This window comes from Manacus candei, unplaced genomic scaffold, assembly GCF_025592945.1.
Source record: "Manacus candei isolate 608988 ecotype Guabito, Panama unplaced genomic scaffold, ASM2559294v1 h1tg000119l, whole genome shotgun sequence".
Classification (NCBI taxonomy): Eukaryota; Metazoa; Chordata; class Aves; order Passeriformes; family Pipridae; genus Manacus; species Manacus candei.
In genome coordinates, this window is record NW_026138167.1 from 1949315 (window position 1) to 1975049 (window position 25735).

Consider the following 25735-nt stretch of genomic DNA (forward strand, 5'->3'; position numbering starts at 1 on the left):
CACAGTAAAACTGGGCTCCAAAGTGCAGCTGTCCAACACAGAGGGAAAGACCTGCAGTGGTGGGGCCAGGACAGTTCTTAGTATCACATAAACTGATGTAGCAAGAATCAATCCTGTCTTCTCCTCCAAAGGTTGGATTTGATACAGTTTTGTTAAGGAAGAAAGGGATAAGTCTCACAGAGAGCTGATAAAACCAGGCACTGCAAGGCAGTGATTATTCTGCCTGCAGAATTAGCCTCTCTTGGGAAGGTGCACAATAGCACATAAGAAAGTAAATAGGTTTAGGATGGGTCTGAGAGAGAGGGAAGATCCTCTTTGGCTTGAATCTCCACTGAAGAAACCTCTCCTCCCTTTGTAACCATCTTCCTCTTGTCACTTAACAAGTAGCAAAACTGATTGAGGAAGAGCAGTGACAATGTGGGAGCAATCTGAGGAGGAGGCAAGGGTGGCATTCAGACAAACCACAAGTTCTCAAGTGCATTATCTTCTCACCAAATGAAGTCTTCTTACCCACCTGTGCATTGTTCTCATCCAGCTGCCCTACTTCTGTTTATTATGTAGCATTCATTAACTGGTGCTAGGGATAGCAATTGAGAGTGAGTAATTATCTCCCTAGAAGAAAGAATAAGGGTCAGATCCTTAAAGGTGACTGCTGGAGGTTTAAAAAAAATAGAAATAAAAAAACCAATCAGGCCTATTTTGTCCCTTGGTGGTGCATAAAGAAAGCCTGGATTTAAAGAAGGAGATGTATTTTATTTTTACTCTAAAAACGTTGCATTACCAAAGCAGATTTTGAAGGGACACTCACAGATCTCAGAGGCTCTGTGCTGTCAGTTCTCCTTTCCAGGTGGATAAATACAGCATGGCCACTCTGTGTGCTCTTCATTCAGAAGGTCAGTTCAGGGATCAGTGGTAAATCAGCTTTCAGATATGTTTCACTAAAACTTAAGCACCTGTTCTCACACATCCAGGTAACATGATTTAAAGGAGCAGTAGAGCTGTGGCAGCACAGCATTTACCAGCCATCCAGGGGCACAAGTAAGGCCACTGGAGGATTATTAATCTGGTTTTTGGAGATAACAAGCTCATACTGTTGTGGGGTAGCTGCTGTTGTTACCTATGCCAGTTGTTCTTTAAAATAATACAAACTTTCTAAGCCCATGATACAATCTTGGCCAAGAATACTGCAATTTTTACACTTTAGTATTCCCCAGGTCTCCCCAGAATGCCACAGTTGCAGTGGTGAATCCTAAGGGCCCACCTTAATCCACCACTAACAACCCCAATTCAGAAAGTCTTCAACAACTTCACAAAGGTCTCCTTTGCAGCAGTGAATGTTTCAGATACTTGATGTTTTTCTTCATCACAAACCATAGACTTCCCCCATGGCTCCTTCCTAAATACCAACGTGCTGCTTTTGGCAGTGCCAGGGCCTGGCCTCCTGCATGGAAAATACTTTTCTTAGTAATAAATACTACTATGGTCTTCCATATAAACAACAGTGTAAAAGGCTTTCTATTGAGAAAGAAAGGAAAGAGAGGCTGTCCAAAGTAATTGTTATGTTTCCTCAGTAAGGACAAGCCTCGATTTCACAACAGGGACGGATGGGGGGAAAGGATCACTTTTATTAAGTATCTGATTAAGTTCTATAGCAAGGGAAAGAAAAACAAATTTGAAAAGTGTAGGCAATACAGTAGAAAGACATATTCTGACTGGAAATTGTTAGCATTAACACAATAAAATATGTTCAGCAGCAGCATCAACCAACATTACTTGTTCCCTCCTGAAGCAGTCTGAATTAAAGCTCTGTCTGAAAGCAGGACATTTGTAAGAGCCTGGATACCTCCACAACAAAAAGTTGCTAATAGAAAGCAAAGCAGTTGAACTGAAGTGTCAGCAGGGGCTACTTTGTCCCACAGAAACTTCAGTGAGCTGACAGTGCCAAAGGTTTCCCTATCTGCAGATGTTGCCAGCAGCAAAAGAGAAAACTAAGGAGCAATAAGGGAAACAAGTAGAAGCCAGTGGGTCTCTGAGACAATTGGAAAGTCCCCTCCCAGGGCAGGGATCCAGAGCACAGGGGACTGTCCAGGACCAGGAGCAGGGGAGCTGCTGTTCTCAGCTCACGGGGCTGGCTGAGGCCAGGGCCACTGAACAGCACTGGGCCACGAGCTTCAGCAAAGGGGAAAACTGCTTCCAACAGCAGCTGAGAGAGTTCACTTGGCCCTGTCAGCTTAACCTTGCAGGAGGACAAGCTCCACACCACGTGGCTGGTGGGACAGCAAGAGCTGGAGCTGCAGGTCGGCTCCGAGGCCATGGGTCAGGGCTCACCCTCAGAGCAGCAGCACTCACACAACCCTCAATTCCTGCTCATGGGACAGCTGCTGGGGCACTTCAAACAAGCCCTAAGCTACACCAGAAAATCATTGAGCAGCTGGAATTGGTGACCAGGGCTAACTGGGCTGGTTGGGCACATTCCCAGCTGGAGCTGGGAAAGGATCTGCATCACCTCAGCTTCTGCATGTCTTGGTTCTCCTTTGACAGACAAAAGTGCTTCTCTGCCTTGTCCAGATTCTGAGACACTGAAAACTGTGCAGTACTTGGCTCTGGCAGTAATCAGGACAACCTTAGACATGACGACACAGACGGACAGATTCTGCTCAAAATTTGGCATTTGCCATTTTTCAGATCACTTTTGCCACCAACATGCTCCCAAAAGACAGACTGATCCTTGCTGACCTTGCTGGCAGGTGTGTCCCTCCTGAGACACTTATTCCTGAACTTCTTTTCTTTTTTCAAATGAGAATTGTTTGTGTGCTGAGAAATGTGCATAGTTGGAAAATCCCATCATCAGTTACCCCAGCTTAGCTACAGATAACAGCAGCCAAGCTGATGCCGAGACTGATCAAGTTACCACAAAATATTTAATTTATACTTAATTTATACTTAATTTGACTGGTTTTTTTTTTGATAGTCACTATTGAGTCCTTTAAATTAATCCTTGGAATTGTTAATGTGAAGTATGGGTGGGAAAGTAAATTTAAGCACTAATTGGGTCCTACATGAACCTCTTCACAGTAAGTACTCAACTAAGCTATGGCTGCTGTGTTGGAAGGCCACCAAATCAGTCCTGAAATGGGCCAAACACCATGTGCTGATCAGGAATGGAATAAAATATTAATGAAAACCTCAGAACACTGTGTGAAGTCTTGGCAACAACTTTAATTATTAGTGCCCCAGAGATTCACTCTATGTCTTGATTATTTTTCCATTTGACTATAATGGCAAATTTTATTTTTGTTTTTGTTTTTTTTTTTTAAAGATTTAGTTTGAAAAGTACAATCCTGAAACCAGCAATCATCCAGTAAAGAGCAGAGAAGCCCCAGGCTCTTGCTCTTGTGTAACGCCTCTGCTTTTCACCCCTAGGCTGGGGGCAGAGCACTTCTCTAGAAATGCTCTGCTGAGGGGTGAAACACAAGTGCACACGTGTGCCAGCAGGGATAAGTCATTCTGAGAAGCAGGCACAGCAACAATTCTCCTCGGAGCAAGCCCAGCTTTTACACAGCCTGGGTTTCACCACGGGGGCTTTCAGGTCTGTGTGGAAATCACACCTGTTTCCAAGCAGAACCACAGATTTGCACCATCATTCAGAAGGACTTTTAGAGACCTGAGCTGGCAAACCCAAGGCCATAAGAGTGGCTTAGAACACTTATTAGTAAGTGTTGTACTTAAGTAAGCAGGCTGTGTTTAGCCAAGATTCCTCTCCCCAGAAACAAATCCATTTGCAGCAGGGAATTGTTAATGTCATTCCAGTGCCTTTGGAAGCACTAATACTCTACAACCAAACCCACCCAAGTGTTACCCAGCCTGCCAGTGGGGACCAGAGGAAGGCCTGTGAAAATATTACAAAAAAAGAGTACAACAGTAAGAACAACATAAACACAACCTGCACAGAAACCTGGCTGTGTGTCAACAGCAAAGCACAAGTGGAAACCCATTCAGAACCACTGGCAGAGGCCTACAAAGGAATTGTTTTGTGGCCAGCATTTTTAATTAAAATCTTTGTAATTATAACAATAAGATTTTGCAATGTGGCTGTTTACCTAAATGCTTTAAACTTTATTTACCACCTCACCCTTCACCTGCCCAATTATACTGAAATACAAAGAAACTCAGTTTTTTCCCCAGAGGATTGCGTGGTAGCTAAAAGAGATTCAGAAACAGTGCACTAAGGAGTTAAAAAGCTCAAGAAAATAATGGTTAAAGTTCTATTAGATGAAAAATTTCACTAGTTCTGGTGCACTTGAGTCAAGGAAGGATGGGCTGTCTGGATGGGGGACAATAGGAGTATTCCCTGGCTTCCAGCCAGCTCATAATTCATAGAGTAGCATTATCAGCCAAAGTTAATTTTTCTTTTGATTAATCATCTGCCAGAGCTCGAGAGTTTGTGGCTAATTGTTCCATTCTTGACTGCAGAATGAATTAGAGAACAATGTGCAGGGAAAACATAAAGCAAACCCTTGAGCACATAATGAATAGTTCCGATGAGTTGGGTACTTTGCTCTTGTGTTCATTAAGATGGGGTGGAAATGCACTGCTCCAAGGACAGCACACACGAGCCAGAGATGTTCAAATCCTCCACCCCGTGCTCACAGGCCACTGGACTCCTGTTGGACAGCCTGGTTTAGGGAATAATAGGTTTAAGCAAGGAAGAAAGGAGAGCAGGATTACATTAGAAGGTTAACTCAGATTTAAGAAGTAACTGACTGAGGCAGCAGGTGTCCCAGGAATGATGAATGGGCAGCAACATAAAACAGACACCTTTCATTATAGGGGGATGAAAAATACTGTTCAAAAGGATATTACAGAGCAGTTCTTGTGGCTACAGCTCTATGCCAGCAACGTAAATTAAAGGTCTCTCAGTACTGGCTCGTGTAAGTGAAGGACTGAAAAACAAAATTCTCCTTGTTAGTGCCCTCCCAGTCAAAGCATCACATTTCCCATGTGAGGGCTTTTGAAATTCGTAAAGTCTTTAAAATGTATTTTTTAAACAAAAAAGAAGTATATCATTAAGAACGAAACTGTAGAGGCAGAAAAACACATTTAGACATGAGCCATAATAAGGTCATTGTCCATGACTCCCTCTCATTCACATTAATAACAGCACGTCTGCAAAAGAGCATGGAAAAGTTAGATGAAAGCTAGAAAAATACAGTGTATTGGAATTCTCAGGAACAATTCTTGGGCTTCCCCTTTCCACTGAAAGTGAAGACTTGGAGCCAACAAATAGAACTAGTAAAGTAATGAGTGAAAAGTACAGCAATGTTTAGATTAAATGTTCTAAAGAAACACCAGAGGTCTGATGACCTAAACACAAATGAACAATCCCTAATACAATGAGGTACTTTTGGGGTGAAGAAACAACGCTGACTGACATCAGAATTGGTGCTGACACAGAACAAAGACGGTGACTCCGAGGAAAACACCCTCCTAGAACCTGAGGAGAACTCTGGAGCCCCATTCCTACCCAGCACTGTAAACAAAGCTGGGTGGGAACACGTGCCTTTAGCTCCCATCCCACAGATGGATGGAGGCACCCGAGATTGCTGAGCTGTCGAGTCCCAGAGAACTGCCAGGAACTACTGACACACTTATGCAGAGCCTGGCAGCAAATGACAGTCCAGAGACTCAAACAGGACAGAAAATGTTATCTTGTAGGAGCTAATTATTGCAGTCTCTTTACAAGTTACTCAGCCAAGCAACACACTGTCAGCACTGCACAGATCACACCAAGTCAGTATTTACCAGGGCTAATCTCCAGTGAGTGAGCAAAGGCAGCAAGAGCTTTACTGCAGGACGTTAAAGTGCCAAAAAATCTCTGAATCAGAGGCCCATGTGCAGAGATAATGACAAGGAAAAGGTCACGTGTACACCTGCCAAAGAATTGGATTCTGTGTGCAAAAACCTTTCTTTATGCAGCACCTCTTTGTTTTCCTCTTTTCTCCATGTTTCTCCACTGCTCTGAGCAGTGGAAGCAACATGTGCCACAAGGAGCAATGGGCCTGAAATCCATACAGGAACAATACAGAAGAGCATTAAAAGCTGCATTTCACTCATCATTTTCATGATATGCAGGGGACACAACACCCTCTGTCCCCTCTACCCCCTGAAATGTTTTCTCTGTATGTGATAATTTATATAATAATAATAATAATTATTACTGATGTTGAATTCCAGCACTTCCTTACATAGTGGAATGAACTTCAGGTTCTTATACTGGATGTGCTACAGAACAAAACAGAAAGACAAAACCAGAAGATCAATCTGATTTCAGTCAGATCCTCTGTGGCATTAGAGCCATTCCTTTTCCTCTGCACAGCTTGGCAAAGCAGACATGCCTCTAGCAATCCAGACTGGAGTCTTTACCCTCAGTCTACCCCAAGTTCAGATATGAATAAGTTGTAAACATGCAGTGAGAAGTTTGAACAGAGTGTATCAACATTAATAAAAACAGATATTGATACATCTCCAGTAAATCTCCCTCTGGCTCATGGGTAAGGCTAAGAACTTATCATTTCCTTCTGTAACACTGTTAGAGATAACAGACAGAAAAGCTATTCTGGGGAAAAAAATCAGAAAATTATTCTGCTACCATATGGAGGGAAAAAAATCATAGCACAAATAGAGAGTAAAAGCAGCACAAAGTTTATGGCATCATGGCTCAGTACAATTTAAATAGTTTTCATCCTTCCTTTAAAATTAAATGACACCTTCATCCCAACACCCCTGTATTCTGATACATGGTGCTATACCTGTGACAGTTACACACATAGGTTGACAGTAAAAAAAATAAAAATTGGCAATTGCAGCAAAATTATAGCCAGGTTTACATATCCACTGTGTCCAGCAGTGAGATGAAATGAAAAACGGCTGTTATGCAAATCTCTATAAACATTCCCCACCTCCTTCAGACAACCAAACCCCCTCTTCAGTCACCTAAGTGGAAGAGTGATAAATTCACTGTCTGCTTCGTGCTTGTGTGGAACGATAAAGAACCAGCAGGTGCCCCCAGGGCCGGCATTTCACGAGTCACTGAACTCGTCACCAGGTGAGTGTGTGTCATTAACTGCAGCCAGAGCTGCCAGCGGAGCAGGGAGGACAGGCCCGGGAAAGGCACCTGGAGTGATGCTCAGGAGAGAACTGAGGTCTCAGTTTGCTGCTGGAGGGAAGAAGCGTGGTCAGGCAGGAGATCCCAGCGGGGCGAGGGGCTCGCTGAGGACGGGCTGTGCTCGCAGCTCCCCGGGGGGCTCCACAGCTGAGCTGGGACAGGGAACCACAGAGAGAGCCTGAGGGACAGACAGCTGCCTGCAAAACTCTCTGTGAGCAACCTGGAGCTTCTGTGCTACTCTGAAGTCAAGTGCTGCAACTTTTCCCAACAATGAGAAATTGTCTTTGGTTTTGCTGCACAGAAGAGACAACCACGGAACAGGGTCAAAAGAATATTAAAAAACATTTCCTATGGGATGTGAAAACGGGATGTAAACCCCATCCATAAGGGTGCAAAACAAACCAAACCATTTGGTTAATTCCACTGTGAAATTTCAAATTCATGGTAGAGAAATGTATTAAAAGCTTTTCCACGAGGAAAAGACGAGGAATAATAGTTGAAACACGTCTGTAAAATACGTGAACATTTTCCCCACAGAGACAATAAATAAACTAAATAGCATTTCATAATGTGATAGGATAATATATGCAGCTAAAAATCATACCTGCAAATTAATGCAGAAAATTTTTTGCATGTGAGCTATGTCTAAGTAAAGTCGTATTGAACTGAACCACAAAATAAAAACATACCATAAACATCAGTTTATACTACAAAATATAGCACAGCATGACAGAAAACAAGTTATTTTTACTGCCTTTTAACCCATATATACTGGAAATGCCAGGATTAGCAGGGCAATGGTGCTGTGGGTGCTGTTTGAAGTGTAAGAATGTTCTTTGCAGCTCTTGGGTATCCAGCAGCACAGGGCAGGGACAGCAGCACGGACAGTGGGGCAATTCCTGCAGCTTCCCGGCTTTTTAAAGCAACTTCTGCAAGGCACGAGCCGAGTGAGAAAGTTAAATGTGCAAAGACACTTCAGGCTCCACCAGCAACCCCATATTTATAGTCAGCCCTGAGCAAGCACAAACGACTCTGACTTGGGCATTGACGCCACCTCTTTATGGGCTGCGATGTTTGAGGATACTCACACGGCAGTTTCTATTAACTTAATGCAAACCTCAAACAAACACGCCTAAATTATCACCACCTGCTAATTGACAAGAGCCTAATTCCTCCTCCTCCACGTGTGAGACTCCAGACCTTTTAAGGTCTGAACAACACTGACAATGTGACAGTTTTAAGCTTTCCATCACAAAACACTGACACAGGGAATGTGCCAATTTGGAGATGACTGCCAGGAAAACATAAACTGTTTGACATTTAATAAGCTTGTGTTTTCATAGAAATACAATGTGTTCTAGAGGGTTTGTTTCCATGAAAACACATGGTTGGAAATGAAATGAAAAATGGTTTTCTCAGTACTAAGCACCAAAAATAAAATAAGATAAAATGCCATCTGAGAAAAATACGCTAAAAATCAAGTAGTTTTGGATTCCCATTTCTATCAAACAACCAATGAAGGGGCAGATAGAACAGCTCACAGGATTATTCTTACTTCTTTTGAAATCTGGAATAAGGATATTTTTGGAAATCCATTTTAAAGCACCAAGAGCGCTGCATTCGACAATGCAAAGTAGAGAGAGCTAACACACGTGGTGGGGCAGTCTGGGAAAACTGTATTGCCCCAACTTTATTGGCAAATAGACTCATAAGATCCTGGTTTCTTTCCTTATCCAAGTTAACACTTGCATAGTGGAGTGACAAACAAGTCAGCACAGCACATGCTGCACCACTGTGGGGACAAAGGAGAAGATGCAGCACTTGGCAAGGAACAAAGTGGCTCTAAAGTGGCTCTTCTGGCTCTTAAACCAAGAGCAGTTTTTCTACCGATTCCCAAGGGTACACAACTCCCCTGCTTTTTCATGTCACTGCACCTGCCTTTGATCCTCTCTTTTCCCTGATGGGAAGAGTTTTGTGAGGAAAATGAAAAGTGTAACAATTAAAGAAGTGAAGGCTTCTGGTAAAAAGTGAAGCCTTTAAAGAAAAAGGTTGTTTTCATGACTATGATTTGTTCACAGCACGGGCAATGTCAGATTCCAATCAGTGGCTGCTGTTCCGTGCAGATTCCTGCAGGAAATATCCTAGAGATGCTTTTTTGAAGGAAGATAAGCACTTATACTCTAATCTCGTAATCTGGGCATGCTTAGCTTGGTGCAGGTAGGCAGGGGTGTGATGAGTTATGATCTCATTGGAAGGAAACAGAAGTTTAAGAGCTTTAATGGATCAAATACAAATTCTGCCATCACTCAGGTCCCGTGGTCACTCCTTTACATGCAACCTGATCACCTACTTCAGCTGAAGCTTCTGTTTCTCTTCTTACCTAATAAGTGCAAATATATTGAATTGGCACACAACTTTTAGGCAAATACTACATCCTTTCCTTTTTGTTTTTGGTTCCCCTTTCCTTTTTCTTCTGCCTCTTTAAAGCCCTAATAACAGCAATCGTAATAGAGATATAACCTCCGAACTATTTGGAAGCAAATGTGCAGCAAGCTCATAAAGCCCATCAGAGGTGCCCATTTAACTGTGTTTGGTGATTGCAAACTGGAAAAAATAGAAGTTAAAAGCAGGCAACACTAACTTGAGCCAAAACGACTTAAATAGTTCAATTAAAAGCTCTTTTCTGGGTTTATTACCCAGCAATGAACTAAGCTAATAAAGAGAATGCCTTTTTTGGGGTATGTCACTCAGAACCAGCTTACTGATTTTTTTTTCCTTTGGGCAAATTGTATTTAAACTTTGGTGATTTATCTATTTAGAAATAGAGGCTTTTTTTTAAATGACAATTGTCTAGGAGAAAGATTTTCTGTGGGGATTAGCAAAGGGAGGAAAAGGAAGAGGGAAAATGGAATGTTAGAGGTATTACAAACTTTTGTAGTAGGTACTCAAGTCTCTCAACAATTGCCCAAACCCCACCAGAGGGAGGGGTCTATGTCAAACTAACTCATTCAATTTATAAAATTTGGTTCTCAAAATGACTATCAAGTCTGATTTGCAGGGAAGTATCATGGGGGTTCACTGCCAGGGCCACGAGGTCATTTTGTATATGCAAACCAAATCTGACACAACAGAACAAATAAGATTTACTGGACAACCTACACCCACAATGGACATCTGCAAAGTCCTTTTTGCTTATCCAGAGCATACAATAAAATATCAACCACACTGAGATGCTCAGCTTTGTGATTTCAAGATCTTGAGACAAGAAGACAAGGAGCTCCATGTAAAGCCTGCCCAGGCTGCACTGAGCAGAACACACCACCACTCACTGGGCTGGACCTGTATCTAACCACAGATTTAACCCCAGAGTGAGGAAATCATCCAGTTATAAAACGAGGGATAGGTTCCTACCTGTGGTGCTGTCCTACAGCCTCCCATCTAACACCAGTGAAAAGCAGCAACTAAAGGCAGAAAGGGGAACTTTTTTGCAAACTGGGATTGCCAGGTATAGGTTCCACAAAGAATAATAATGATTTCCCAGATTATTTGCTCTCAGGTTAAGGGTCTCTGTCTCTCTTTTCTAAGGTTCCCTGTTAGAACAGGAATTTTTTTGTGTCAACACTGTTTGCTTGTCAAAGACAAAATAGTCCAGAGAAAGGTACATTACTGCCTCATTTAAGCCAGGATTTCGTGTAAAAATGTACTCTCAAAACAGCTGACAGTGAGGTGGTGAAGTCCTGTTAACAGGACATGGAAATTTAGGATTGAAGTACCTGAACTGCCTTGTTTCTAGGCCAGCTCCTAAAGTCACATCATCACCATCCCACGTGAAGGACGACTCACCCTGCTCTGAGTTAACAGGGGTTTTCTTACCTTCCTTCTGAAAACTGCAGGAAAAAATTGAGACTGTTTCAGTGAAACATTTTTGGAAATATCAAAAGCTTTGTTTAACAGGGAAATTATTTTCAGCCAGCCTTTAGCACCCTTATGTCCTCAAACAGCAGGTGAAATCGTCTTTTTGGATGACCCCTTTGCTTCCACTTTTACTTCAAGGACCACAACTCTGGAGTGAGCCAACAATACAGGCAGGGAAAAGGGAAAACGGGTCACAGTGAGAAACGTTCAGAGTTTAAACAGGAAACTTGCCTTATCTGTAAAAGTCTTTACAGCCAGCAAGTATCACACCTATTATCAGTGAGGGAACGGCAACAAAGATAACAAAACAGTTCCTCGGGCAAACATTGGTGGGAAGGATGGGTATCAGCTGCTGAACATATCTGAGAGGAAATCACTAAATGGCTTTGGTCATAGAGTGGCTTTCTGAAACCAGAGGGTTCCCTGCCCCTGTTGCACAGAGATTAAATAAAGCCTGATTTGAATGCTGAGAAAACTGCGAGAGCACCACCACTCCTGTGAACTGGCTTTTGAAGTTGGTGGTAAACACCTCAAAAAAAAGAAGAAAAGAAAAAAACCAGAGAGGAAATGGCTTTGCTTTGAGGGTGTGCCTGGTTTGTTGAACAAGTGACACTGCTCCAACTCACATCTGAGAGTTTGGTAACTTTAAACAAGAACCTGTCATACACACGGGGGAGGCTAAGCCAGACAGCAAAAAGTCTCACAAAAGTCTTAATTTTTCCAACAAAGTCATCATCCTCTTTGTCAAGGTTCCCTAATTAATTTATTGCTCATATTTTTAACAGTAACTCAGTTCTGCTTCAACTCAAGAATTTTCCCATTAATGGCAGTAGTAAGACAGGAATCATCCCAAAATCCCCACTGCAATCCCTTCAAACAATAACTTCTATTTAGGTAAGATCTACTCTTTTGATCAAGTGAACTGTGAATCCAAACCCAGGCAATACAGTAATTGAATGCAAGGTGACTGCAGTGGGGTTGAAGACCAAATCCAGGTTCTACTATAGTGCCTTATAATAGCAAGAGATAAAGTAGCAATGGATATTTACACTGAATTCAAAGGTATTCAGGCTGGAGGATGTAATTTAGTTACTTATTGATTCTATCTCTGAGTATAAAACATATTTAGAAAAAAGGTTATTTCAATATTGTGATGCTTATTTCGATGTGCTCTAATCAGCACATCTGTATGTGCCAAATCCTGCGTATCTGAACTATTTCTTTTACAGTGCACATACAGTTAATTCAAAGTAAATAATTTTGGCATTACAGAAAAATGGTGTAATTTTGTCTTATGAAGTTGCTGTATTTCTTGTCCTGTTTTCAACTGGAACACAGCTATTAAAATGCAAAAGGACATTTAATTACTCCCCTGTACTCAACTAACAGCAGGCACCACGTTTTCTGAGTCTTTCAGTTTAATGAAGGGTTTTGCACACGGAGTTTGTATTTGGGCACAGTTCAGGTGAGCAGATGAGCATCTTCCCAGCCCTGCACATTACAAATGCAGAGGGCACTTAAGAACTCAAACTCTTAAGTACCTGTCACTACATTTTGATCCTTATAAACCCCCCAATCCCCTGTACTCCTTACTCATAGCTGGCAAGGTTTCTCAAAAGGTGTCTGTACCCTTCCCCTGCTTGCTCCCCCACTCCTGAGCAATGAACAAAAAACACAGCATTTTGTCAATATAGCTCAAAATAATTTGACTCCTATGCAAAAAGGAAAAAGAAAGTTGAATTTTAAAAGGTCTGTATCCCAAATTCCATCGGGATTCTATTTCATCTTGGCTTAATCTGGTTCTGTTCCTACTTTTCAGCTCAGCTCTTCACGCTGACCCACACCACCCTTTGAGAGGTTTTGCCCTTTATAAGTGAGCATTAATTACTATACTCGTGTTAGGAGATTGAGGAGGGAGAAAAACCTGACCAGCAAAGCTGTGTTTAAAAGAAGAGCTTGACAAATATCATCATCATTTGGTCACAACATTAAGAACAAGCTACTCATTAGGAGCTGGAGTGACTACCTGCTCTGCCAGAAGGAGCTGCCTCACACACTGCCTGCACCAAGCTGTGCTCCCAGCTGGGCTCAACATTCAAATAATTCTGGGCTGATGTGCTCAGAGAAAGGCTGCAAAACTTCCAATATTTTACAGTCCTAATAAGGTTAACCATCAACATACATTAAAAAGCCCTTTTCAGGTTCAATAGCTGTGTCAGGATGGCAAGTGCACAAGCCTAGCAATGCACTGTCAAATAAATGAGTCTATTAGGAATGATGGAATCAGTCCCTGGATTCAAAATTCAGATAATAAAATGTGCTTTTTTTGGTTCAGATACCAACCTTGGAGAAGTCCCTATGACTAAGCTTGCTCTAGAATCATTAGAATTCAGCCTTACTACAACAAAATGCAGTATTGTGTTATAATAAACAGTGTCATGAGGTGAAATGAATGTGAGCAGAAAGCTCCATGGACAGATTCTTCTCCACGTGTGGAAAAAGGTGGCAGTGATACATAGGAATAAACCACCTACATCAGGAAAACACTTGGACTTTTGATCTTTGAACAAATGGGCCACCAGGCCTAAAGATAATGTTTTAATCCTAATTTTAACCCAAATTTAATCCCAACACTTGGCTGTATTTGGTAGCAATCCATTCATAAAGACTCACCTTTCTATAAAGGTTGAGGTGACTTCAAGGAACTGTTCAGATCAAACTGAGTGAGTCTTGCACAAGCCTTGTTTGGTAAGGGTAATTATTTCTTAGGAAGCTATTGCAAAGGAGTAGTAGTAGTCAAACTATTTCTCTGTATGTGTAGTTAGAGCTGGTTAGACTCAGACTATCCAGAGCCAAAATATGCAACCCACATATTAAAGAAGAAAGTCATGAGCAGTAACACTTCCTATTTGCTTTCACATTGTTTGTATTGGAAAATATGCAGAATGCAAAAGTAGATTTGGAGAATTCCCATCTCCCAGTTTTCTGGTGCCCAAGACACTAAAAAAAAAAAAAAAAAAAGACTTAACAGAAATAATTAACTTCATGACCAAAAAGAGGAACTTCTACTGCTCTCAGAGTCGGACTAAAGTCTTACAGTGTGGAGAGCATCAAGTATTTTGAAGCTTGGACTGAGCCCATAACACAGGGCTCTTCTCTGACCAATGACCACACCAAAATTGGGGAGAGCTGTTCTTATCCAGGTGGAAACATAACCTTCACATAACAGCTGAGAGAGTACTAAAGACAGGAGACTCTAAAAACAACCACAGAGAAGGGGTTATGTTATCAGGGCTGATGAAAGCACGTTTCAGCCAAAAGGATCCATTCCAGCAGCTGCAGTGGGATTCAGAGCAGTCCTGTGCCCTTTCTGCTCATGTGCCTTGCAAAGGCACAAGAAGTGTTCATGACATAATCTACTATATTTCTTACATCAGATGAACGGCCCGAGGAATTAATAAATAGAAAAAGGAAGGGTACAAAGAACAACTTCCATGGAATTGTAAGGAATAACAGAACACTCCAGACATTCACAATGGCTGTGCTGCCTGCCCCCACCAACAGTTTAAATTTGTTTCTGAGTCACGTCCACAATCTCCATATCCATCAACCACACTGACAGAGTTTAGATCCCTAATGTCAGAAACCCCCCAGTGCTCTTCCTAACTCTTCATCATTCCTTAAAACATGGGCCTCCAAATTTTTAAACATCAAAGAGAATGTCTCTGCCCATCTTATATTCTTCCACAGGACAGACCACAGAAAGAAATGAAGTGTTAAAAGAACTGGAATTTATTGATTTCCAGTTTAGAAGTATCTGAACCATAAACCAACATACACACATACACATATATACATTTTCACACTGAATGAGTAACATTTTGCAAATGCTTATCAGTCTTCACTTGTCAAAATTAATTTTCAACCAGTCTGCAGTTTTGCCCTTTCTCTAGTTTGCATGCTACTTCACCATAAAGGCACAGAAAACCCTGTCTTAGGTATTTACCACAAAAACTCACAGTAAAGTAAGTCCATAATTAATGGTCACAGCCAAAAATCCCATGTAGATGGAAGCTGCTCCATATACTCAGAACAGAACCAGAGAAGAGACCTGATATTATCTCCAAGTGCAGCTAATAGACAGAGTTCCCCAGGGACTTCCAGGGCAGTGCATTTAATTGCCTTGGAGAAAAAGAACTGTTCCTTCCAACTGTGCCACAGGCTGGGGGCCCAGGCGGGTGCCAAGCCCTTGGGCAGCTCAGAGGAGATGAGAGGCACCAGGGATGTGCCACCTCTGCCCAGTTACTCTGGGAGGACACAGACCAGACATCAATAAAAAGGTTCTCCTGATGCTTCACCCACGGCTGCTCCCACCCAGGTAAAGGGCTGGGCTCCCTCCCAGATACCAGGACTTTGGCAGAGGAAATGTTTCACTGCCATGAACCTCCCGTGACGAACCAGGGCAGGCACAGACTCCCCACAGCCACGTCGAGGAGGTCACACCTTCACAGGCAGCACTGCCATTCTGGGTCCTCCTTCTCCCAAGCCAGCCAGGAATGCTTTCTGAATTTATCAATATTCCCTCCTCTCCTCATTATCTGACAATGCCTTCACCTCTGCCCCTGTGCTCGACAACTGACCACACAACAAGAGGGTAACATTCATTCTCTCTCAGAAAACAAACAAGTCACTGACACAGTGGTTTGTGTGGCAATCAAACCAAACTTTTCACAGGCAGGGCTTCAAAGCAGAATTAAAGGCACAATGAAGAGCTGCTGCTGAAGAGCCTTCCTTTGGCTCACAGGAAAAAAGAATAAAAAAAAGTGTAGCAGTAGTTCAGCAAAAGTTTTGAACAAGAGGAAAGCCCTAGATAGCTGTCTTCAGATTCTTCACCAGGGCAAACAGTGCTTCAAGGACAAGTAGAAAAGTAGCAGCTATTTGAGGCAACTTCATTATAAAATCATTTTTAATAAGCAATCTGAACAAAGAGAGGGAGTGCTCTTGCAGAGAAGCCCCCAAGGGATCTTAAGGCTGCCCAGTAAAGTTATTAGGAGGTTACACACAGGGGACCAAACAGCTATTTTACTGGCCTCAGGGGACAGGGTTTAGTTTTCACCTGTTCTCTTTAGGCCTTGGTACTAACAGCAGATCCCGTTAACCATCAGCTTCCTGAAGGCTCCTGTTTTGTGAGGGAAAAGCAACGTTTACTTACTTTAGCAGACATATGAAACACAAGGGGAAGTCAACAGCACAATGCATAGTAGGTAAGTAATTATAAATCAGATCAGAAAAAAAATCATAGTGGTTTTCCCTTTAATACAATTAAGGAAAGTACCTAGAAAATGTTGAGAAATCTTTAGCAGTGACTATAAATGTAATATGGAAGGAAAGTAAAATCAGAGAAAAAGAGAAATCTAGGTCTTGGGTTCCATTAAGCTGCAAACCTTAATATGCTTGTAGAACTTTGGTGAGCAGGAGTCCTGGGATATCTGGACACCTGAGCAGCTGAAGAGCTGTCTTCTGCCCCAAAGCTGCCTCCTCATTTTTAACAAGGGATGTGCCCTTCTTAGCACCTGCCTAGAGTCAAAAACTTGAACTTAGCCCAGAGTTACTGTGCACTTACCAAAGTTCCCTGACCCAGGATTTATCTCTAGACAAACACAAGGTGAGTGTAGGGATAGTCCCAGAGCTTGGTGGGATCTGAGATAGCAGAAGGGATGGGTTTACTTCCACCTTTGCCACCAAAGCTGCCAGTTCTTCCTGCAATTGGTTTTATTTAGTGTTAAAAATGATGAGCACACAGTTCCCACTTTCCAGCTCATGTCATTAAAATCAGTGCCTGGCTTTGGAAACATTTCTCATCTGCCAGAAATTAACTGAAAGGCTAATTTCAGTACAAGTAAGGAACATTTCACCCAAAGTTAAGGAATTCACACAGAGATGACTACTGACACAACTGGTTAGGAAAAATTATTCTAGAATAACTATCTTGGTAAATTACAAAAAGCAGAGAAATTCCCAAGTCTCAATAAAAGGGCAAATATCTTAGAGTCTTAGTCTACAGAGGGTTTTGATATGAGTGTTTTCTGTTAAATCTGGATATACCTTGGGTTCTGAATATATAAAATGTACTGTGCTGAACATTATACCCAAGTACATCTATTTGCATTACAAGCAAACAGAGATAATAAAAGATGAACAAAATTAGTCCACAGGTCACTAATGGTGATCCTCTTGCTGTTGTACTACCACAATACAACCTACAAAGCACAATCAACAACACTTTTGTGCCACTGTCCTGGGTTACAAGGCAGGGACACAGAATAAAGAATTAAGTGTCAAAGTCTGTGGCAGTTCAGAGAGCAGGTACCAAGGAGGGGTAACATGCTGGAACAGGACAGTGCACACAGACCTGTCCAGGAACTGAAAACCTAGAGCTGAGCTGGCCTTGTTCTACCTCGGGAAGCAATGCAAACTATTCTATAAATATATGTTTGAGAGGAAGCTGAACTTCCAACAGCTCAACTGAGCAGACTGCCATGGTCTGAGGATGAGGTGCACACTTGGGACACCATTTTGCTGTAGTCTTTAATGTCTGACTCTCTTGAGCCAGAGATTTAGGAAAGAACAGTGGCAAAGTATCACAACTAAAAAGTTCCATTACCAGCAATGGGAATCCTTACAATAAAGGCACGAGAGAACAGACTGGGTTGGTAGGTCTTAATCTTAAATTTCCCTGAGGGGTGAGCTGGTGCAGGTGTAGAAACTGAAGTTCTCAGCTATCCAGCATCACAACTGCCCAAAGAAACATGCCCTTTCTCTGCAATGGTGATAATTCAGGGTCAGTGCATGGAACAGTTGTCACTTTGGGACTCAGCTCAGGGTCACTGTCCACACTATCACTGGAAAGTTAAACCCAAGGAGCAGCCCTGAGTTTGAACAGCACCTGGTTGTTGTGGTGCAGGTGAGAGCAGCCCCTCAGGTCCCCATCTCTGCACTGACAGGTGGGTGTCACCAGGAACTGGGGCTCCTGAGTCTTTTCTGCTGTGGAACAACATTCCAAAGGATGGCAGGAGCTCCTTGGTGTGAATGGAAGGCTTGTAAAATCTGTGCATTTTGTCCTACCTTACAAATGCCAGGTAAGCAAGTTAATGTCCCTGGACCTCCATGCAGATATGAGCTCCAGCTATGCAATCAAACTCCTCTGAAGCTCCTAACTGTGCTCTTCACAATTCAAACAGAGAGAAAGGAGGTTCCATGACATCGTGGAGTCATTACAACATTCACCCTCTGGATACATCTGCAGGAAACCAGCCCTTACTTTGACAGGCAGCCAAGTCAAACTCAATTTAGAAAGTCAGTGCCCAGGATATAAAAATGATCTGAAGAAAAATAAGGTGAATGACTTGATAGTTGTGAGTCACGAGCGGTCTGGTGGAGGCCACGAAACTAATTGTATGAAGTATGGCAAGATTTAAGATGTCAGAAACTAAACACTGCACATCTCAGGACTGAGCCTAACCCCAAGGCAGTAAACACTAAATGCAGGTCCTTTGCAGCCTTTTGTTTCACAGAATTTCAGATCCTTGTCATCACTGACACCATGATGCCTCTCTGAACTTGCAAAAGGCTGAAGTTGTGCATCAAAGTCACCATTCACTTGGAGCACTTTTCTATTCAGGGCATGAAACATGGGAGGAAGAGGGTTCTATTACAAATATTAGTGTAAATTAAATGATCAGAGAAGAATCTAAAAGTCAGTCATATCTTTCTTGAGTCAAAAAAGAACTGAAAGACCAGAAGTCCCACTTTGAATGGAAGCTGAGACAGGACTTGTCCTCTACCATCTGACAGTTAAGAGCACATCTTATCTAAAGTGAAGGTTACCCTAACAAATAGCCATGTGAGCCCAAGAGAATAGTGCTACAAACAGACAGAAGGCATGAATTTTAACTTCAAAAGCCTGTTTAATCCTAAACTTTAACTAAGAAAAGAACTGCATTTTGGGGTGGATAACATTTATCCCCTCAGAGCTGTTTGGCAGAGTATCAGGCTCCTTGTTTAAAAGTGGCAGGTTTTGTGATGTTTAGACTCTGACAAAGACAGAATGTGGAGAAGCAGCCAATGAAACAGAATTAGTTGTAGCAAGAAGGATGAAAACCTCTCAGATTTTATTGAGATAGCTGCATTATGGAAGAGCTGCATTTCTTCAGCACTATTTGTGTGCAGATACTGAACTGCTGTTGGATTCATAAAGGGCCTGAGCACCTGTGAGCAGCACAGGAGTTCCATTTCAGGACACTTGTCACAGACTAATGCTGAGAAGGGGCTAAAACATATCCCAAAACTCAAACAATAAACCCAGGAACAACTAAGTTGTGGAGACATGTCACCACCAATTTCAAAACCTGCAAAATTAAAATAGCTGTTAGTTGAAGTCTGAAAGGGATTAATGTTTGAAACTTATCATGTATCAAACTTTCTGGCATTTATATTAAAAAGTATTTTTTCTCCACTGATTTTTTTTTTCACTGCTCCACTCATTTTCTCCACTCCATTTCTTCCTCCCTAATTAAATCAAAAGGTCATTAGAAATAAGTGGCAGTTTACAGTCAGTCAACACCCTCATATGCCACATATAAATTCGGAATAAGACAACTCCATCCATATTTCTAAACATCAGTGCAGGCAATGTATATACAACACACAAGGAGTTTGCAAGAATGCTTTTTGAAATTTTTTTGCACAAATCCTACTCTATGTAACAATTTGGCTAAGTTAAATACACAGGTACAAGGTGATAGGCAAACTCTAGATTGTCTTGATACACAGACTCTCTTTCCCAGTCATTTGTAGTTGTTAACAACTGAGATTTTAATTGTAATTTTTGCATTTAGGTGCTTATATAATTTTGCTTTCCTGAATCATTCCAAAACTCTGAATTTTTTTCCTACTTCTTCTATTCAATAATAATGAAAAAAATCTATGCAACAATGGAAAAACACGTTTATTGTGCATGATGCTGAAGTGCCAAAGATGCACAATTTACATTAATTCCTGCTCTATGAGAATTTGTCAAAACAGGAATGAATTCTAAAAGAACCTCAACCAAAACTGAATGAAGCCTCATACATATTTGCCTGCAAACATAGCTTGCATTTTCATCATGCCAATAACAGCATATTGCTCCTTCTATTTTAATCCCTTCTTAATGGGCAAGCTTATCTTCCCATTATTCAGGCAACTTTTCTGTTCATGCTTCAGCAATCGCATGACAACTGATTAACAAATCAGGGAATTACTCCCTGACAGCTCTCTTAGAAAAGCACAGAGTTCTCAACACCAAAGACACTGGTCCCTAATTTCTGCCTGCTCTGGAGGTGTGTGGTGAGGAGTCAATGAATACATCTTTTCTTCATCAGAGGCCTGAAACGACTTCAGCTGAGACACACACACCCCACCACCACAGCCCAGCAGCACCACCACAGCCCAGCAGCCTGGCCTGCCTTCACATGCATTTCCTATGCTCCTTAGGGCTGTGCTTGCTATTTGACCTTCCCAGGAAAGGCTCAGTGCTGGAACTGGAGCTGGGGCTCCTGCAGCAGGTCCTCCAGCAGCCCTGGCACTGCTGTGCACAGCACAGGGTGTCTGCAGGTGATTTCCTGGGGGAATGGTACAAACCACCAGGTACAGCATCAGCCTCCAACAGGAGGGGCCAGGACTGGGCTGGCACAGTCTCCAAACTGCTCCCCAGCTCTAGAGAGGGTGCTCCAGGCCAGGGCTGAGCTCAAGGCAAGGCTGTGCAAGGGAGCTGTGTGTGCAGTGCCTGGCCTGTGGGTAACAGAGCACTTCAGTCCCCAGTCCCAGCAGCTCAAATATTCACCAAAAACACAAGGAAGGGTCAAACTCCACGCCCAGACTCCTGCCTGTAGCTCCACTAAGTGCAATGGAAACCTCATATGCCTTCAGCCAAAGAGGATCTGACCCTAAGAACACTTTAAGCAGCAAACCCACCTAAGCAGACCAGGACCATCATGATCTAAAAGTCTGAGGCATTCAGAGTTTGCTTCAATACTCATACAAATCAAATTTCTCATCTGAAGTTCTTAAATCAATTTTGAATTCATAGTCTCAAGTCAGATTTTTCATTACAGGAATATTATAAAACCAGGAATGAAATAAGAATAAAAACCATGTAAGATACTTTGCACCACCCCTTTAACCCTGGAAGCTGCAATGAACATACTTCAAATGCACGATCCTGTTAAAATGCATACATATTTGTAAATTTTGTGCAGCCTACCACCTGTTTTGTTAGGGGGCTTCCACGAATTAATAGCCTCAGTTTTGCCTCCTCCTGTTTCAGATCCTGGGCAAGTACAGTTCTTGCATTACCAGATTTCCAAACCTCCACAGCATCCAAAGCATCTCCACGTGTGTCCAGCTACAAATCGTAACATTTTCTTGGAATTGTGCTTTTAACTCACTGCAGGGGAGATGAGAGTTGATCTCCAGTAATGATGTCTTTGAAGAAGATTTGGAATAAATGTATATGTAAAGTAAATGCCCACATCCACAGACATTTCCAAGGCTGCCACTTCTGAGGACTGTTTGTTTATAAGGTTGAGAGCAAAACAATAACCTCCTCGTTTCCATCCAGTTCCTTCAGCACAAGCACTGAATGATTTATCTTACAGACTCATGCATAGGAAGGGACAGAAGGCTTTCAGTTCAATAATATATTTTAGCTTGAATCATACTGCATATATATCAGACATAAAAACATAACCATTCTCATCTGTATTTTCTGGATGTGTTAATTATCAGCTGTAAGGTATATAGACCAGAGCCAGGAATTCTGCCTTTCCTCACAACTTTCTTTTCCTGCCCTCTGACTTCACACACGTGCCAGTAACACACACACACACATTTTATCTCCGACAACACTTTGGCTGAGGACTGAAACCACTCTAAAGCAGAAAACCCACCAGCATTTTTAAAATTGAGCCTTCTCAGACCAGCCCAACACCTACTAGTCTGAGCACCACAGCACAGCCTAACAAACTCCATTCCTAAGAGAAGGCCAAATCAAAAGATATTACTTACATGTATGAGTCTTCTTTGTTACAGAAATACCTGTAGGGAAGAAACAACACCAACGTTAGCAAAGCCACCACTGGATAAATTCTTTTGACATGTATTTCACCATTAATCTATTTTATCAGACACACAGCAGCCACTCTAAAAGAGGAATGAAAATTGCCATGATTTGTGCATTGAAGGTGGAAGGATCTCCCCTCTCTGAGTGCAGACTTTAATGGTATATTTTCTCCTCATACCTCACCTACAAAGGTTTCAACACGTATTGCTTCAATAGATACCCATCTATAGTGTCTGTGCTGCTGCTTTACAACTGAGGCTGATGCACCAAGAAGATATCAGCAGCACTGTATGGAAGCCCCCTTTTATTTTCCACGGTTAAGGATTTTCCCACACTCATATTAGGTGGTGCACATTAAACCACCCAGACAGAACGGATCCGAGCGGCGCAGCAATTCCTGTTATTAAGTTGGAGTAGTTCCTTGATGGCAAGCTGTAGCTTATGCTCATTAAAACCAAATGAACAGCTCTCTCAACGTATTACTGCCATAATTCCAAGCCAGATGCAAGTGTCTCCGAGCTGTTAAATACATAATTTCTGCAGTAATAAAGATGTTTTTATGCTAGACAGGCATGTGGCGGCAACCACCAGCGATGGGCCAGTGCCAGTGAAACTGGAGAGGCATTTTAAAGAAAGCAACAGAGTGAACAGAATGAGGCAAAATTCATAATACCAAACAGAGATAAAATTAACTCTGTTAAATGTCATTGGAATTCATGCTTGAATACAAACAATATTGTCTCCACTTTAGTAGATAACTGGTGACGTACTCAGACCCCTCAGTATTTAAGCTTCACTCTCCTTGGGGGGAATTTTATGAGAAGAGAAAGAGGTTACTGGAAGCAGTACAAGTATTTGAAACATTTCATTTGTGATTAAGGCCTGTAATGAAATTTTAGAATTGGAATTGTTTGGCTTACTGCTCATGAAAGACAGAGAGACCTGAATCCCCTCTGCTACCCTCCAATTCCTTCTACCACCTCTTCCAAAACAAATTACTATGGAAAAAAAAGGCTTTTATTTCAGGCTTCTTGGTTGTGGAACATCTCGGGGAGGAAGTGAGTTTTAACAATCAATAAAAACATAGGTACCTTATTTGCAAGTTTAGAGCCAACTTCCAAAGCCAACAGTTTTCAAACTATTAATGTTTTTGATAGATCCAGAAATCCCTAAAGCCAACCCCAAACAGGTAGCCATCAAGTTTGACATAATTGTCATGAGGATTTTTTTTAAAATTGCATTTGTGTAGCTACTGGCCTTTTGGTTTGGAACTACCACGCTCTACAAGTGTGAGCACTGGAAGCTTTCTTTTCCCTAAAAAGCTGAGAGGCTCCAGGCTTTGGAAAGAGAAGTTCTGATAGTTCCTCTGGGCAATTTTGTAAATGTGAGACACTGGTAAGCAATTTACAAAAATCAGCATACTAGAACTTGATTATGTATATGGATTAATTTAAATAGAAAGGTCCTGGCCAAACGTGCACATTCCTCATGCACAGAATTAAAATTATAGCCACAAAGTGCAGAGCCAAGGTAAGCACTGAGAACAAAAGAAAAATAAGCATAACAAAAATAAAACCTTTCAGTTAGATAAGTAGCTACTAAGGGGGGCAAATTCATCCTTTAAACTGGTAATTTGTAAGAGCAAGGTTTCTTGGCTTTTCATTGCAGTGCAATCCTTACTCAGAGCAGGGGACAGGACAGGACAGGACAGGACAGGACAGGGGGTGTCACTCAGAGCTGACACTGTGACAGGAACAAAAGCCCAGGGCAAGGAGAGGGTCAGAGGGATCTGAAGCACCTCCATCAAAATGCACCAACAATACCTGTGCACCCTTTGATACGAGTGCAAAAACCTCTCTGTAGGTTTTTCTGAATTTCTGCCTTACCCTTTGAATTTGAAATGAAAGCTGCTGCTGGAATATTGGCTCTTCCTCCAAGGAAGAGCATTTGTGCTGCTGTTTGACTGCTCAAGTCACCACTGAGCAGCACGTCCAGCTCCTGACAGCAGCTTCCCCCTCACAAACTGCCCTGACATCCCCTGGGCAGACACACTCACCCCACCCTTGCCTATCTGGCCAATTCCTACGATTTTAAGGAGGTTTTAGGGAATGGAAACGCAGAGAAAAAGGTCTTAAATCCGAGCACCATTTGCAAAACTTCCTCTCCCAACGCTCGTGCTAATAAATGGATCCAGCAGTGCTCTTTCAGCATTATGGGAGCCATATGTGTGCTTTTCTCAGAAAATAATGCTCTCTGTAAAATCACTTTGAACAGAAAGTGCTTATGCTGTCACTTCTGATTACTCACAGCCTCTTCACAATGGGATTTGCCACAGCACAAAACAGACTTAGCTGTATTCGCTGACTGAGGGCCTCCTTCCCCTGCTACATGAAACACTCATGGAAATATCAGTGCTTATATTTTTCTACCTAATTTTTTTTTTTTTTTGATGTGAGACGTGTCGTGGGTTTTTCCAATCAGATGTTTCCACAATAATTACCGATTACTATCTCGCAAGACCTTTTAGCTGTTTTATGCAGATATTTTTAGATAACCTTTTAAAACAGCAGCTTACAGGTAGGTGTTTTTGCATCTTCTTCATCATTCCACTGGTGGTTGCATCGAAAGCAAAGCATTTTGCTTTGAGCTGTGGTTTTAAAGTAACTAACTGCAATCTGGTGGAACAAGGATAAATGTTGCCAGTGAGTTCAACAGGATTAGGTTTAAATTAATCAGGAACCTTCACTGATGTTAAAGCGAGTTATGAATTTTTTAAGAAGCCTTCCCTTTCACACAGGTAACTCTTAGTGACTAGAAAAACTGAGCAAAAAATGTAACAGCATATCCAAACAGTTACCTAAATTAGATACATTATAACGAGTGCTTTAAATATAAATATTGAGTATGCAACACTGCCATCAGTTTTAGTTTTAATGCAGGAAGCCAATGACTCTACTATTCAGAACATTCAAGGTAGATAATAATATCCTAGAAATGAGTGTGTCATGGAAAAAAAAATCAGTCTGAAAACCACTTAATGTAAAAAAAGGGGAGTTACAAGATCTCTGGCTCTCTCTGTGCCAGGGCTGCATCCCACTCGTGTATGTGTTTGAATGCCTTTCCTATGAGCTGCATCCAAAAAGTTTTATGCAGACAACTCATCAGTTCTTTTGAAACCAACCTACATCAAGTAATTTTCTTCCCAACTGGGATTGCTCTCATTTGTAAATGTTTCTGGGACTGGACCACCAGTTTAAGTAGATTTGAGTAGACACTATTTAATGAAATCTAAACCCCATACACCACTGAAAGACAAAGATTTATTTTTAATGAGTAGAGCATAAAGAACCTACTGATTTCAAAACGTTACTTCATATAAAATCCCATTTTTTAATGGGCTTCATTCCCAAATGTGATAGACTGGAGAAATATGTGACCAGTCGCCACTATTAGCACTGTCCTACACAGCCAGCTTTCCATTCTCATTTAACAAC

At 41.8% G+C, this 25735-nt stretch overlaps 1 protein-coding gene across 4 annotated transcripts in view; it reads right to left on the reverse strand.

Moving 5' to 3' along the window:
- The window catches only part of RORA (RAR related orphan receptor A), a 388788-nt gene that overhangs the window by 89077 nt on the left and 273976 nt on the right, over positions 1–25735 (reverse strand). For all 4 annotated transcript variants that reach the window (XM_051770519.1, XM_051770515.1, XM_051770517.1 and 1 more), the window contains one exon: positions 22187–22216. In XM_051770519.1, coding sequence (XP_051626479.1) covers positions 22187–22216 — 30 coding nt within the window. The remainder of the gene's footprint in view (positions 1–22186; positions 22217–25735) is intronic.